Source organism: Myotis nattereri (genome assembly GCF_964212035.1).
Source record: "Myotis nattereri genome assembly, chromosome: 15".
NCBI lineage: Eukaryota > Metazoa > Chordata > Mammalia > Chiroptera > Vespertilionidae > Myotis > Myotis nattereri.
Window position 1 is genome coordinate 51374034 of NC_138090.1, and position 15459 is coordinate 51389492.

A 15459-nucleotide genomic window follows, 5' to 3' on the forward strand; every position below is an offset into this window, starting at 1 on the left:
ATGCGGGGCTCCTCAGAGATCCCTTTGAGAATAGACCACGAGAGCTCAGCGAGCACAGGTTTTCATGAGACCATAACAGTGAGACCCATCGACTCAGCCACACTGCAGTGGGGATTAATCCAGAAACAACACCTCAGTGGCCTAAGAAAATGGAAGGATTGCATGGCACTCAAAGGTCCTGTGTGACCACGTGGCTGAGCTGGTGTTTGAGTCAGGTTTGGCAGTAGGCAGTGTGGAAAGTACTGTTGTCTGCTAAGGTTGCTGGGGTCCCAGAGGCTTTTCTTTACTACATCCTCCTCTCTAAGATAGAACACTCTTTCCTGTGTTCAAAGCCACTTTCTACTACCTCATCTTTTATTACCTTCCAACCACACATCGTTGTATATGTGGTCCATCATTGGCCGAAACGTTGTTACGTAGCACGTGACTGTATTTGTGTTTCTTGAAGGCTGCTGTTTACTTTCTTAGTCTGCTTAATGACTTGAATAGTCCTGTTCTTTTTTTTTTTTAATATATTTTATTGATTTTTTTACAGAGAGGAGGGGAGAGGGATAGAGTTAGAAACATTGATGAGAGAGAAACATTGATCAGCTGCCTCTTGCACGCCCCCTACTGGGGATGTGCCCGCAACCAAGGTACATGCCCTTGACCGGAATCGAACCTGGGACCCTTGAGTCCGCAGGCCGACGCTCTATCCGCTGAGCCAAACTGGTTAGGGCAATAGTCCTGTTCTTAGATGTTAGACAGATGTTTGGGGAAAATGCTTTATTTCTCCTAATGTATAAAATATATTTAATATGTAGTGTCTTATAATACTGTCTGTATTTTTTTTTCTGGGTGATTCTGATGATGGCTATCAAGATTGACAGTAAATGTAGGAATGGAATATGTGTTAGTTACCTTGATATTAGTAGTATATATTTAGTGTCTGGCAAATATGTGCCTTTAAAATATATATATACATATATATTACATGCAAATGCAAATATTTCTGGTTTGAGAAAGGATTTAATGACTACTTATTACATAAATACTTGATTTGTAGAATGATGGTTGACTGCATGATTACAGAATAGTTTACTAGAGATTGATGTTGAATATGGGTAGATTTTCCTTCTATAACAATGTAGTTTTAAAAAAATCAAAACAGCCCTAGCTGGTTTGGCTCAGTGGATGGAGTGTTGGCCTGAGGACTGAAGGGTCCCGGATTCTATTCTGGTCAAGGGCACATGCCCGGGTTGCAGGCTCAATCCCCAGTGTTGGGGGGTGCAGAAGGCAGCCAATCAATGATTCTCTCTCATCATTGATGGTTCTCTCTCTCCCTTCCTCTCCGAAATCAATAAAAATATATTTTTTTAAAAATCAAAACACTTAATATAGATGTAGCCCATATGGTAAAAATGAGCAGAACAACTTTCTTCACATTCCTTCCCTTTCAATAACAAGAGAAACACTCCTATTAAACAGGACCTGTTATTACAGGAATCACTCACACTGGAGGATGTGGCCGTGGACTTCACCTGGGAGGAGTGGCAGCTCCTGGGCCCCGAGCAGAAGGACCTGTACAGGGATGTGATGTTGGAGACCTACAGCCACCTGGTGTCACTGGGTGAGGACAGCTCCCCTGTGTCACTCAGAGGGTGGCCTTTCATGGCTTCTGAAAGATCTGGGGTGTCTGTGATGCTCTGAAGTAGTGGATGAGTCTCAGTCCCCTCTCTGGTCCCAGGTTAGAGGGTATAATATGCCCTAGTCTAGAGAACAGCCTTTCCTTTGCTGACCTGCAGGCTGCGTAGTTCCTGAGGTATAACGTTCTTCCATGTTAGCACACCAAAGCCCGTGTCAAAGAGCCTGTCTCTTCTATCTCTTCCCATGAACAGGGTATCCAGCCAGCAAGCCAGACACACTGTCCAGATTGGAACGAGGGGAACCATGGACAAGAGAAGGTGGACTCCGCAGTGGGATCTGCTCGGGTGAGTGAGAGAGAGCCAGCAAGGAAGGCGGCCGGAGAAGTCCTGGTCCAGTCGCTCAGAGGTGTCACAGCGTGCGGTGTCTGAGGACACGTACACAGAGCCCCCGCGAACCACCCATAAAGGAGCTCTTTCTGTAGGTGTTTAGAGGAACAGGTCTCTTCTTGGACTTGATCCCTGTTTGTTCCATCGAGGTCTTAATTGTCCCCACTCTCTGTTTCTTCTTGCAATTCTCAGTCTCACCATCTTTCTTCCCCCAGGAACAGTACCTGTTCCTTCTTTTTCTTGCTCGGAAATTCCACCTTCCATTGCCTCTGTTCAAGGAGAGATGTGTGATGTTAGCACTGTCTTCTGACTACAGCACCTTCTCGCCCCGTTGGATAAGGTTGTTTTCCCCCCATCTTTGATTGGGGGTTAGGATTTTATTTATTTATTTACTTACTTTTGTTAATCCTCACCCAAGGATATTTTTCCCATTTACTTTTAGAGAGAGTGAAAGGGAAGAAGGGAGGGAGAGAGAAGCCTTGATGTGAGAGAGACACATCAATTGGTTGCCTACTGCTTGCTCCCTGACCTGGGCCGGGGATGGAATCTGCAACCCCTGATCGGAATTGAATCTGAGACCCTTCAGTGCACAGGCCGACACTCTAACCACTGAGCAGCAACAGCCAAGGCTGGATTCATTTTCTTAAAGCTTTCCTTTTCCTTATGATATTTTGGTGACATTACATCCCAATTAATCATAGCCATGCCAGTCATATAAGATGGACATTTCTCTTTTGTCAATGACCTTCATTATATGGTGTGATCTGCTTATACAGTTTGCTCCCCCCCACCCGCCCCCACTAAACTCAGGGTCAACTATATTTAAAGGAGCCTCCACAATATTTTCCATACATGGGAATCTTTTCTTGGTCCATTGCTTTAAATCCTTTTTGATTGCGCTAAATGTTGTTGGATATCCTGTTACACATTGGCGCTGACAGCCATGAACACCGCCTCCAAGATAATGCTTGGTGATTTTATTCTAAAAGAAGACATAAAATTCATCAAAATAAGTCTATATAAATAAGATGTCTTGAAGTGAAAAGTGCTGAGAAGATCAATCAAACAGCAAAAGAGAATGTGTGAGGGGACTGGGAGCTGCTGTTAGCAGCCAGGAATCTATTAGGTCTTTAGTCATCTAGGACGGGGAATGCCTCTTCGGTAAAATGCCTTTAAGCAACTACATGAGGGATGTGAGCAGGTCCGTTGAGTGAATTGCGTTCCAAAGTAGACAAAATAGTAGGTTCATAGGCCCAGGAAGAATCTCAAGGAAGCCTGTGTGAGTACAGTGGGGTGGGCAAGAGGGACCGTGATGGAGATAACATGGAGATAAGGGCGATGTGGTGGTAGCTAGATTTTGGAGTGAACAGGTCATGTAGGACATTTCAAGGACATTTCAGGAACTTGATTTTTAAAAGTATGAGGTGTCCCGGCTGGCATGGCTCACTGGTTGAGCATCCAACTATGAACCAGGAGGTCACGGTTCGATTCCCTGTCAGGGCACATGCTCGGGTTGCGGGCTCAGTCCCCAGTGTGGGGCATGCAGGAGGCAGCTGATCAATGATTCTCTCTTATCATTGATGTTTCTATCTCTCTCTCCCTCCCCCTTCTTCTCTGAAATTAATAATTTATATATTTAAAATATATATATATGTATGTATATGTATATATAAATAATGAGATGAACAAACATTTGAGAGGTTTCAGTAGAGGAGTGACAGGATGTAATTTATATTTAAAATGATCCTTGTGGCTACTTTGTAGAAAGTAGATGGCAGCAGGCAGAGGTTGAAGTTTGAAATCCAGTTAGGAGCCTATTTGTAATACAAAGCAGAACACGTGTCTTCAGCCTGGGTAGAGAGGGTGAGGGGTGGTCAGCTTCCAAATATCTTCTTTTTAAGAAATATTTTTATTGCCCTAGCTGGTTTGGCTCAGTGGATAGAGTGTCGGCCTGCGGACTGAGGGGTCCCGGGTTCAATTCCGGTCAAGGGCACATGCCCAGGCTCAATCCCCAGTAGGGAGTGTGCAGGAGGCAGCCGATCAATGATTCTCTCTCATCATTGATGTTTCTCTCTCTCTCTCCCTCTCCTTTCCTATCTGAAATCAATAAACATATATTTTTTTAAAAATCAATGATGAGAGAGAATCATTGATTGGCTGCCTCCTGCCGCCTGCACTGAGGATTGAGTTTGCAACCTGGGCATGTGCCCTGACCGAAATAGAACACTGACCTCCAGGTTTAGAGGTTGACGCTCAACCACTGAGCCACACCGGCCGGTCAATGCATGGTTTCTCAATACACGTACCAGGCAGGACCTCTTCTTCTAAGAGTGTTTTTGTTAGCGTTGGGATTACGGCCTGGCTAGTCTATGTATAATGCTGAAAACAGGCCCTCTTGAGCCTAGTTGGTGAACGACAGCTCTAATGTGCCAGAAGAGGTTAAATTGAATGAGAACTAAAGCCATACATTTTAGGAGTAAGATTTTAGTAACAAATACAGTCTGCATGTAATAGGTAGGCGTTCAACTTTTGCAACAATTCAGGGCTGTGTCAAGTCAACATGAACAGTAAAGATGGGATACTTTAGAGATTTAGGGAAGTCGTTTACAGTGACATAGAATGGGGAAATGATCGTGTGATAGACAGGAGGCATGTCTAGGACAGAATGAAGATGAAGGGCAAAGAATGAAGGTATCAAGTTAGAAATGTGCACTGTCAAAAGATTGGCCTGAAACCTGCAACTTGAAGGCCAGTTTTAGAAGGTATTTGTAGGGGAACTGGTGGAGTGTCAACGTGGATAAATGGGGTAATTATTGGTAATGGAACTTTTATTTCCAGGCTAACTGTTGTGGATTTTGTTAGTAATGGGGTAGAATGATGAGGTTTGGAAGTTTGATTTATATTACCCTTAGATACATTCCTAGAAGTGTAAACCCAAACTCTTGATGTTACATTAACTATAAACTTGATCCCATGCCTTCATCTTTCAGTCTACACACTTTCTCAAACATGATCTCATTCAGTCCTCTGTCCTAATATAATATTTACAGCTAATGATTCCCACGTTGCTATCTCTAGTTAAGACCTTTCTCAAGATTTCTGTATCCAGTTGAGTTCTTCGTGTCTGTATCGGATATCTAAAAGCCACCCGAAGGTTGACGTGCTTTGGAAGTACACACTTGAATTCCCCACATTGTGAACTTCAATAATATTTCTTTTCTCATGAAAAGGCACTACCCACCGCCCTGGCCGGTTTGGTTTGGTTGGCTGGAGTGTCGGCCACACACCAAAGGGTGTCAGGTTTGATTCCCGGTCAGAGTGCATGCCTGGGTTGTGGGTTCAATCCCCAGGTGGGGTGTATGGGGGAGGCAGCCAATCAATGTTTCTCTCTCCCCCCTCTCTCTCTAAAATCAATTTTAAAAAATTTTTACTGAAAAGGCACTACCCACCTAGTCAGTTCCCCAAGTCAAATAATTAGGAATATTACCTGATTCCTCATACGTATTAACTGCCCTACATTGAAACTATGAGTGAGCCTTATCTTTTTCCTCTCCAGATTATATCCTGATTCTTCTACTGTGCTTTCCTTTGCTCCCTCAAACCACTTTCCACAGTTTGTACCTGCCTTCTTTTTTTTTTTTTTTTTAATATATTTTATTGATTTTTTTACAGAGAGGAAGGGAGAGCGATAGAGAGTTAGAAACATCGATGAGAGCGAATCATCGTTCAGCTGCCTCCTGCACATCTCCCACTGGGGATGTGCCCGCAGCCCAGGTACATGCCCTTGACCGGAATCGAACCCGGGACCTCTCAGTCCGCAGGCCGACGCTCTATCCGCTGAGCCAAACCGGTTTTCGGCAATACCTGCCTTCTTTATCATTGCTTGCTGGTTCACTTTTCCCTAACCAGAATGTATGCTCAGTGAAAATAAGGACTGTTTCTATATGCTCATAACCAGCACAAGGCTTGGTGTATAGTAATCATTTAATAAGGATTTATGGATGTCTGAATGTGTCCCACATCATTTTAAAACAAATATCTATCTCTGTGCTCAAGTGCTAATAGTAATTTGATTTGATTTTACTATCCCAGCATGCTTTATAAGGTTATTAGAAAGCAAGCAAATTTATATTTACTCATTAAAAATTTTTTTTATTATTTTTATTTCAGAGAGGGAGAAAGAGATAGAAACATAAATGATGAGAGAATCATAGATTGGTTGCCTCATGCACGCTTTCTACTGGGGATCAAACCGGCAATCCAGGCATGTACCCCCTTTTTTTTAAATTATATATATTTTATTGATTTCAGAGAGGAAGGGAAAGGGAGAGAGAGCTAGAAACATCAATGATGAGAGAGAATCATTGATCGGCTGCCTCCTGCACGCCCCCTACTGGGGATCGAGCCCGCAACCCAGGCATGTGCCCTTGACTGGAATCGAACCCGGGACCTTCTTTCCATAGGCCAACACTCTGTTCATTGAGCCAAACCAGCTAGGGCCCCCCCCCCCCCTTTTTTTAATCCTCACCTGAGGATATTTTTCCATTGATTTTTTTTTTTTTTTTTTTTTTTTAGGGAGAGTAGAAGAGAGAGGAAAAGACAGAGAGAAATATCAATGTGAGAAACACATCATTTGGTTGCCTCCTGCATGAGCCTGGACTAGGGCCCAGGCTGGGGAAGAGCCTGCAACCAAGGTACGTGCCCTTGACCGGAATCGAACCCGAGACCCTTTGGTTCGCAGGCCAACTCTCTATCCACTGAGCCAAACTGGCTACGGCTGTATTTACTCATTTGGAATGAATTAACCTTATTTATACAATGACTGTTTTTATCTTTTATTTTCTTTGTTTATATTATTGTATTTTAACCTTGCCTAAGTAATAAACATATTTGCTTGGAGTTTCTTTAAACTGAGATCAGTGTTATCAATAAAGCATCAGTCTTCACAGAGCTGTTAGTGAAATAGTATTATTCCATACCAAGCTCATGGAAAGGTTTATTTTTCTCCTCTTTCCTAGAAACCAAGAAAAATGATGGTCACCTACAGAGATACTTGCAAAATCAAAGATGTCTAAAGAGAACAGAACAGTGCCATGAACATAATGCATTTGGAAACATCATTCATTGGAGTAAAAGTAATTTTCCTTTAAGGCAAAATCATGATACATTTGACTTGCATGGGAAAGCATTGAAATCAAATATAAGTTTGGTTAACCAGAACAGAAGCTGTGAAGTAAAGAACCCAGTTGAGGTTAATGGACATGCGAAATCTTTCCTCAATGCAAAGCATGAGCAACATCATACTGAAATAAAATTTCCTGAATGTGTTAATTCTGTAAACACAAACTCCCAATCCCTTAAGGTGCAAAGGACTCAGAAGATAAATAAACCCCATGTATGTGGTGAATGTGGGAAAGACTTCATCAAGAAGTCTCGCCTCATAGATCACCAGAGAGTTCATACGGGAGAGAAACCTCATGGGTGCAGCGTATGTGGGAAGGCCTTCTCCAGGAAGTCCAGGCTCACTGAACATCAGAAAACTCATATAGGAGAGAGACGGTATGAGTGCACCGAATGTGACAAAGCCTTCCCCAAGAAATCACGGCTACTCGCTCATCAGAAAACACACACAGGAGAGAAACCCTACGTTTGCAATGAATGTGGAAAAGGCTTCATCAAGAAGTCTCGGCTCATTAATCATCAGAGAGTTCACACAGGAGAGAAGCCGCATGGATGCAGTCTGTGTGACAAAGCCTTCTCCAGGAAGTCCAGGCTCATTGAACATCAGAGAACTCACACGGGAGAAAAACCTTACGAATGCACAGAATGTGACAAAACCTTTCGCTGGAAATCACAGCTCAATGCCCATCAGAAAACTCACACAGGAGAGAAATCGTTTATATGCAGTGACTGTGGGAAAGGCTTCATCCAGAAGGGCAATCTCATTGTACATCAGCGAACTCACACGGGAGAGAAACCCTATATATGCAACGAATGTGGCAAAGGCTTCATCCAGAAGGGCAATCTCCTAATACATCAACGGACTCACACTGGAGAGAAGCCCTATGTATGCACTGAGTGTGGAAAAGGTTTCAGCCAGAAAACTTGCCTTATATCACATCAGAGATTTCACACCGGAAAGACTCCCTTTGTGTGTACCGAATGTGGCAAATCTTGTTCACACAAGTCAGGTCTCATTAACCATCGGAGAATTCACACAGGGGAGAAGCCCTATACGTGCAGTGACTGCGGAAAGGCTTTTAGAGATAAGTCGTGCCTCAATAGACATCGAAGAACTCATACAGGGGAGAGACCCTACGGGTGCTCTGACTGTGGGAAAGCCTTTGCCCACCTGTCATGCCTGGTGTACCATAAGGGAATGTTGCACACCAGAGAGAAATGCGTAGGTTCCGTCAAGTTGGAAAACCCTTTTTCAGAGAGTCAGAGCTCAGCTCACTCGAGTGACAGAGTACAGGAGAAAACCTCTGTTGATGCGATGACTGTTCGGATGCCTTCAGTGGCAGGTCAGATTTCATTACACATCAGTGGGTTCCTAGCGGATGGGAACATGGCCACTGTGGGACCGCCAGGTGCCAGGGGTGCAGCCTCCGCAGATAACAGAATTGGCACAGAGAAACGTTATGAACGCAGGGAATGTGGTAGTACCTTCAGTGACCAGTTATGTCATATTGTATGTCACAAAAACCACACGGGAGTAAACTGTGATGCAATCAAGGCGGAAGACTCTTGAATAAAACATTCTAGCTCACTATATGGCTTACAAGGGTCTGCTGAGACAAGTGTGCATACGGACTGGGAGAGCACCATAGACCTTATCCGTGCTGCTTCATGTGTCACATGTGATGAGTGAGCTCCTGGTTGGTAGAAATATAATGGCCTTGGGAAATCCTTTTCCAGAAATAAGACTTCAGTAGGTGGTAGAGGGTTTACACAGGAGAGAAATTGTTGGACCTTTGAAGGCAGTGATTGTGGCAGGGTTGTCTGCCTCACCTACTGGCAGAGGAAACCCAAGAAATAAAACTCTGGGCACAACTAACTGTGGAACATCTTCAGCAAAATATCGGAAAATGCATGAAGCAGATAAGGCCTGTGAAAATGAAGAAGACTTTAGGGACTTGCGTCACATTTCTAACATAATTATACATCAGATAATTGACACAGTGTACATTGTAGGACAATATACCTTGAATCAAACTCCTAGTTGATATGTCTATGAGGACTCCTTAATTTAATGCTGCTTTTTTAAAAAATATATTTTTATTGATTTCAGAGAGGAAGGAAGAAGGAGAGAGAGATAGAAACATCAATGAGAATCATTGTTCAGCTGCCTCCTACACGCCCCATACTGGGGATCCAGCCCACAATCCAGGCATATGCCCTTGGCTGGAATCAAACCTAGGACCCTTCAGTCCACAGGCCGACGCTCTATCCACTGAGCCAAACCGGCTAGGGCTAATGCTTTTTTTAAAATTTATTTTTATTGATTTCAGAGAGGAAGGAAGAGGGAGAGACAGAAATATGAATGATGATAGAGAAGCATTGATTGGCTGCCTCCTGCATGCCTCCTACTGGGGATCAAGCCCACAACCCGGGCATGTGCCCTTCACTGGAATCCAACCCCGGACCCTTCAATCTGCAGAGCGTTGCTCTATCCACTGAGCCAAACCAGCTAGGGCAGGACTTCTTAATTTAAAGGAGGTTGTCTGTTTTGCACCCTCCCCCTGTTGGGGGCATGAATCTAAGCTCTTGCATTTCTTCAGTTCTAAATTTATTCCATTTGTATTTTAGAGGACTGAAATCCTTCAAAAGGAAACAATACATTTATTTCTACAGTATAACAGCATGTTTGGATGTGCTAACTTTATAAACATTACCCGGGAACAGAGCTCAAAACTCATGAATAGCCTGTCAGCCACGCTTTTGCCCAAAAGAGAGTTTCCCATCCTGTGCACGCACCACTCAGAAAAACATTAACAGCCATTCCCTTCATCTGGTACTGTTCTAGGACCTATAGATGATGATGGTGAGGAACTAAACAAAAAGTTATTGCTACCTTTGAGCTAGCAACTTTTTCTTTTTCTCCTTTTTCCCTTTCTCCCTCCCTCTCTGGCTTCCTAGCTCTGGCTGCTAGCAATTTTTTGAAAGATTTCATGCATATAGTTTTACTCTTCAGCAAGTATAATCAGAGGACATATATGCTTACGCTAGTTGAAAAGGATGTACTAGTATAGTAAAAGGAACAAGGTATCCTGATAATTTCTTGTTCAGGATGCATATTATTATTTGGAGGAGGGAGGGATTCATTTCATTTTACACACAAAATAGAGTATGGATACTTTTTTAAAAATGCTCATGTCTTCTACCCAGATGATAAATTCCTTGATATAGTTTATAGATGATTGTGTATTTTCCAGAACATAGCAAGAAAGAAATGAATTATGTGTAGAATTGAAAGATGAATGAATGAGCTATTGGACTAATCAAGATTTTTTTTGTCACTGAAAGAATGGAGCTGCTAGAAAGAAAGTCTAATGATCAGTATTCTTTTTTGTCCCTCTTTTTTATTTTTTTAATAGTTATTTTTTTCACTTTTTAATTCTTTTAAATAAGGATCAGTATTCTAAGAAGCTTAAAAAAAATCCTGAAAAGAGGCTCCTGTCAGAATATAAAAGGGAGCAGATCAGAGAAGGAATAAGATCTGGAGAATAAACCCAATTAATGGAAGAAAATAATTTCACTAAAATGGAGGACAGAAGGTGAAATCCTTTGGATGTCTTAGAGACGCACACTTCCATTTGTCCACAGGTCCCTGATCTTTTAAGAGTTGCTACCATTTCAAAGATCCCGGTTCCTCTGATGTGATGAATTGAAACAAGTTATAGCACTCCTCACTCTCCTGGGAATGGGGTCCTTGTCCCCTCTTCAATACTCAGGATTCTTTCTCTTGATCCAGTAAAGATACCCAGCTTAAAAAAACAGTGAGTCCTGCTTATAAGGGGGAAAAGTAGAAATTTGCCATGAAGTGGCTGTCTCATAATTGAATTCCCAACTCTGGCTCTTCGAGTAATTCATTACAACATGTTCATTTGAGTGTTTGCACTGTGCCAGGCACTGTTGTAGACAGGGGATACCCTGGAGAACAACATATGCAAAGTAATGGCCTCTTAAGAGACTGCATCCAGGTGCTCTTCAGGAAAGAATCAGAAGTGGCTTCTTCAACTCAGACCTCATCCTCTTTACTTCTTGTCCTGCAAGTCTGCACATCCTATCATGGCAGTCAGCGTCTTTCTCACTGAAATTGTCAGTGAGGGTCCCGGAATGGACTTCCCTGAGCCCTGAGGACCAGGTGCGGAACTCACCTTTCAGAGGTTGTCATTGCAGGTAAATAAATGTTCATGGTGTAGACAATTTCAGATTGACCTCTTTAAGAAGAGCATACCAACTTACATCGTCTACTGCTTTACCCCTCATTTTCTTTATTATTTTAAATATATGTATTTTTTAATTTCAGAGAGAAAGGGAGAGTGAAAGAGAGATAGAAACATCAATGAGAGAGAACTGATTGGCTGCCTCTGAGCGCCCCCCACTTGAGATGGAGCCAGCAACCCAGGCATATGCCTTGACTGGAATCAAACCCGGGATCCTTCAGTCCACAGGCTGACATTCTATCCACTGAGTCAAACCAGCCAGGGCTTCTTTTCTTTTCTCTTTTCTTTTCTTTTCTCTTCTTTTCTTTTCTTTTCTTTTCTTTTCTTTTCTATTCTTCTTTTCTATTCTTTCCTTTTCTATTTTCTTTCTTTCCTTTTCTATTCTTTTCTTTCTTTTCTTTTTTCTTTTCAGTATATTGTTATTGATTTCAGAGAGGGAGAGAGAAAAACATCAGTCATGAGAGAGAACCATTGATCGGCTGCCTTCTGCACGCCCCCTACTGGCGATTGAGCCTACAACCGGGCATGTGCCCTTGACCAGAATCAAACCTAGGACCCTTCAGTCCGCAGGCCAATGCTCTATCCACTGAGCAAAACTGGCTAGGGCTCATAAAAATTATAGCTGTTATTAAGTGTGCTGCTTGTCAGACATTAACTGTATATTTAGTTATTTAGTTCTCAAATGCTCTATTTCCATCTTCATGTATTATAGGGAAACATTTGTACAGCGGGTCCTTGAATAATGTTTTGTTCAGGGTCCTTTTGTTATAACGCTGAGATGCCATAGGAACTTAACTCTTGTTTATTTATATGAACCTGTGGCAAATAAAATCGGTTTCAGTAGATATTGTTTGGCTTAAAGTCACAACCTATCGATGACGTTAAGTGAGGACTGTCTACATGTCATCCTCATTCTTTTCTCCTTAGTACCTGTAGCCAGATACTGCATACAGTTGTATGTGGCCAAAACTGAGAGTACCGAGATCAGGGTATAGGGTCTTACTGGGGTCACTCTGCTTTGCAGTGGTTCTCAACCTTCCTAATTCCGCGACCCTTTAATACAGTTCCTCATGTTGTGGTGACCCCCAACCATAAAATTATTGTTGCTACTTCATAACTGTAATTTTGCTACTATTATGAATCATAATGTAAATATCTGATATGCAGGATGTATTTAGGCGACCCCTGTGAAAGGGTCGTTTCACACCCAAAGGGGTCGTGACCCACAGGTTGAGAACCGCTGCTGCCTTTTATGGCTCAGTGATGGAAAACTAGAGTTGGGGGTGTTTATATTAGTAGGCTAAGGCTATCATAACAAAGTACTACAGACTGGGTGACTTAAAAGAAATTTATCCCTCACAGCTCTGAAGGCTGGAAGTTCAAGATCAAAGGTGTCATCAAGGTTGGTTTCTTCTGCGGCCTCTCTCCTTGGCTTGCAGATGGCCATCTTCTTCCTGTGTCTTCACATGATTAATGTATGTCTGTCCTAATGTATGTCTGTGTCCTAATCCCTTATGAGGACACCAGATTGGATCAGATCCCATCCTAACGACCTCATTTTAACTTAGTGGCCTCTTTAAAGGCCCTGTCTCCTAACACAGTCACACTCTAAGGTACTAGAAGTTATGACTTGCACATATGGATTTTGGGGAACACAATTCAGCCCATATTTGTCTGTGGTATTTGTCAATAAATGCCATTCAAGTTTGGAAATTTATATCGGGCTAACCACTGGAGCTCACACGTCATCAGTAAACAGTGCCGTCTTTTCCAGGTTTGACTACAGGGGGATATGGTCAATATCTGGGGACGCCCATGTGTGTCTGTGGTTGAGAGGCTGAAGCTATGGAGGCCCAGGACCCCTGTGCTGCTGGGACAGACCCGATGAACGTTACTTTCCCGTCAGTCTTCCAAGTAAGTCTAAGTTCTTCATACACACACACACACACACACACACACACATATATATATATAAATTTTATTTCAATATATTTATATATCTACATATATTGTACTATATACTAGTATGTATAGTTTTACTTCCTGAATGATGGGGGTGATAGAGCTTCTTTTGTTCTAATAAGGTGACTCCTTGGTAGGGGCTGGTTACAAGAAAGACCAAGCTATCATTAGAAGCTTGGAACTTTTTTTTTAAAATATATTTTTATTGATTTCAGAGAGGAAGGGAGAGGGAGAAAGAGAGAGAAACATCAATGATGAGAGAGAATCACTGATTGGCTGCCTCCTGCACACCCCACACTGGGGACTGAGCCTGAAATCCGGGCATGTGCCCTTGACCGGAATCGAACTGTGACCTGGTTCATAGGTCAACACTCAACCACTGAGCCCCGCCAGGCAGAAGCTTGAAACTTTCAACCTCATCTGCTATACTCCGGGGGAAGAAAAGGGCCTAGAGAATTAGTTCATAATCAGTTATTCATGAACAGACTCTTACTGTATGAACTCTTTTTATCTGCCTTTCAAATGCTTCAAATGTAGCATTTAAATATATGTATATATGTAATCATTTGAATCTTACCAATATATATGAGATACATATAATAATAATCATTGGAATCTTATCTTTAAAATGTATCCATAAATCAAATAGGTAATTTTTTAAAAAGTAAAGGCAACATATATGCATATACTTAATATTTATACATTGTGTATATATTAGCAAACGGACGTTCCCTACTGTATTGCAGGTTCCCTCAGGGTTGATAATATGCGAGGAGGACTCCCAGCAAACTTGCTATCCTCAAGGTTACATTTATCATAGAAAGGAAAGAGATTGAAATCAAAGGATAAAGGTGAAAGCTACACCCCCAATGTGATTTAAGGTGGGGGCTATGGATCACATGGTATCACATGGAAATTGGAGGGGCTGGGGATTAAGGCACAATGGTGTCCTAACAGGATCACATAATTGAGTCCCAGTAAAGACTAGACATCAGTTTCAGGTGGCCTTCCCCGGTTGGCAGAACTCCCCACCTACTGCCACACGCTTGTGCCGACCGAGAGGGGAACAAGGCCCATGACGCCCTTGGGGAGGACAGCTGGACGCTGCCCTTTATGCCTCTTCTCTGGGCTGATGCTAATCTCTAGCTTTGAACTAGTAAAGAACCCCAACTATTTTGGATAATTTCTAGTTCATTGATTATCCCTTTCAATACCTCTAATGTGCTTTTAAAAAAAATATATCTTTTTATTGATTTCAGAAAAGAAGGGAGAGGGGGAGAAGGAGATAGAAACATCGTGATGAGAGAGGATCATTGATCGACTGCCTCCTGCATACTCCCCACTGGGGATTGAGCCCGCAACCTAGGCACGTGCCCTGACTGGGCACCGACTGTGACCTCCCGGTTTATAGGTTGACACTCAACCACTGAGCCACACCAGCCGGGCTAATGTGCCTTTAACATGCATGTGCATGCGCCGGATTGTCTCTTTAGTTCCCTTTTCTTTAGACATATTAAAATATTTTACTCCCTACAACATTTTAAACCCACTTATTAAACATGTCATATTTGAATAATTGTTGTCTATGCCACCATTCTGATCCACCAAGCCTGGGAAGGCCCTTTATTAATTGTAATACTGTGTTTTATTAATCTTTTTATCACCCACATATGTATCCTGTTTGGGCAACTGGTACACGTATACATATATATTTTTCTTGGTTAGCTAGATTTAATGGCTGTGCATTATAGAAATATCTAATTTGTTGAAGACTACATTATAATCGCAGAATATTCTAATAGTACTTTCCTTCTACAATTTTTTTTTTTTTTTTTTTTTTGCTTTTTAAACTGTTTGTACTGATGCAGCCTGTATGGTGAAAATAAGCAGAATGACTTCCTTTACATTCCTTCTGTATGTCAATAAAAGCGAAACACTTCCCATTAAACAGGACTGTGTTAATACGGGAATTGAAGATGTGGCTTTGGACTTCACCTGGGAGGAATGGCAGCTTCTGGACCCAATTAGGACCCGCA

At 42.2% G+C, this 15459-nt stretch overlaps 2 protein-coding genes across 2 annotated transcripts in view; both read left to right on the forward strand.

Moving 5' to 3' along the window:
* Positions 1–9232, forward strand: ZNF613 (zinc finger protein 613; the record flags this gene model as incomplete). The annotated part of the gene is made up of 4 exons (XM_081107373.1): positions 1–78; positions 1483–1609; positions 1878–1970; positions 7031–9232. The coding sequence occupies 4 exons, from the start codon at positions 1–3 to the stop codon at positions 8761–8763; spliced, it is 2031 nt and encodes a 676-aa protein (XP_080963499.1). The 3' UTR covers positions 8764–9232.
* The window catches only part of ZNF432 (zinc finger protein 432), a 26997-nt gene continuing 20629 nt past the window's right edge, over positions 9092–15459 (forward strand). The window contains exons 1-2 of the mRNA XM_081107581.1: positions 9092–11414; positions 13236–13375. The gene's annotated coding sequence lies outside the window, so the exon portion shown is untranslated. The remainder of the gene's footprint in view (positions 11415–13235; positions 13376–15459) is intronic.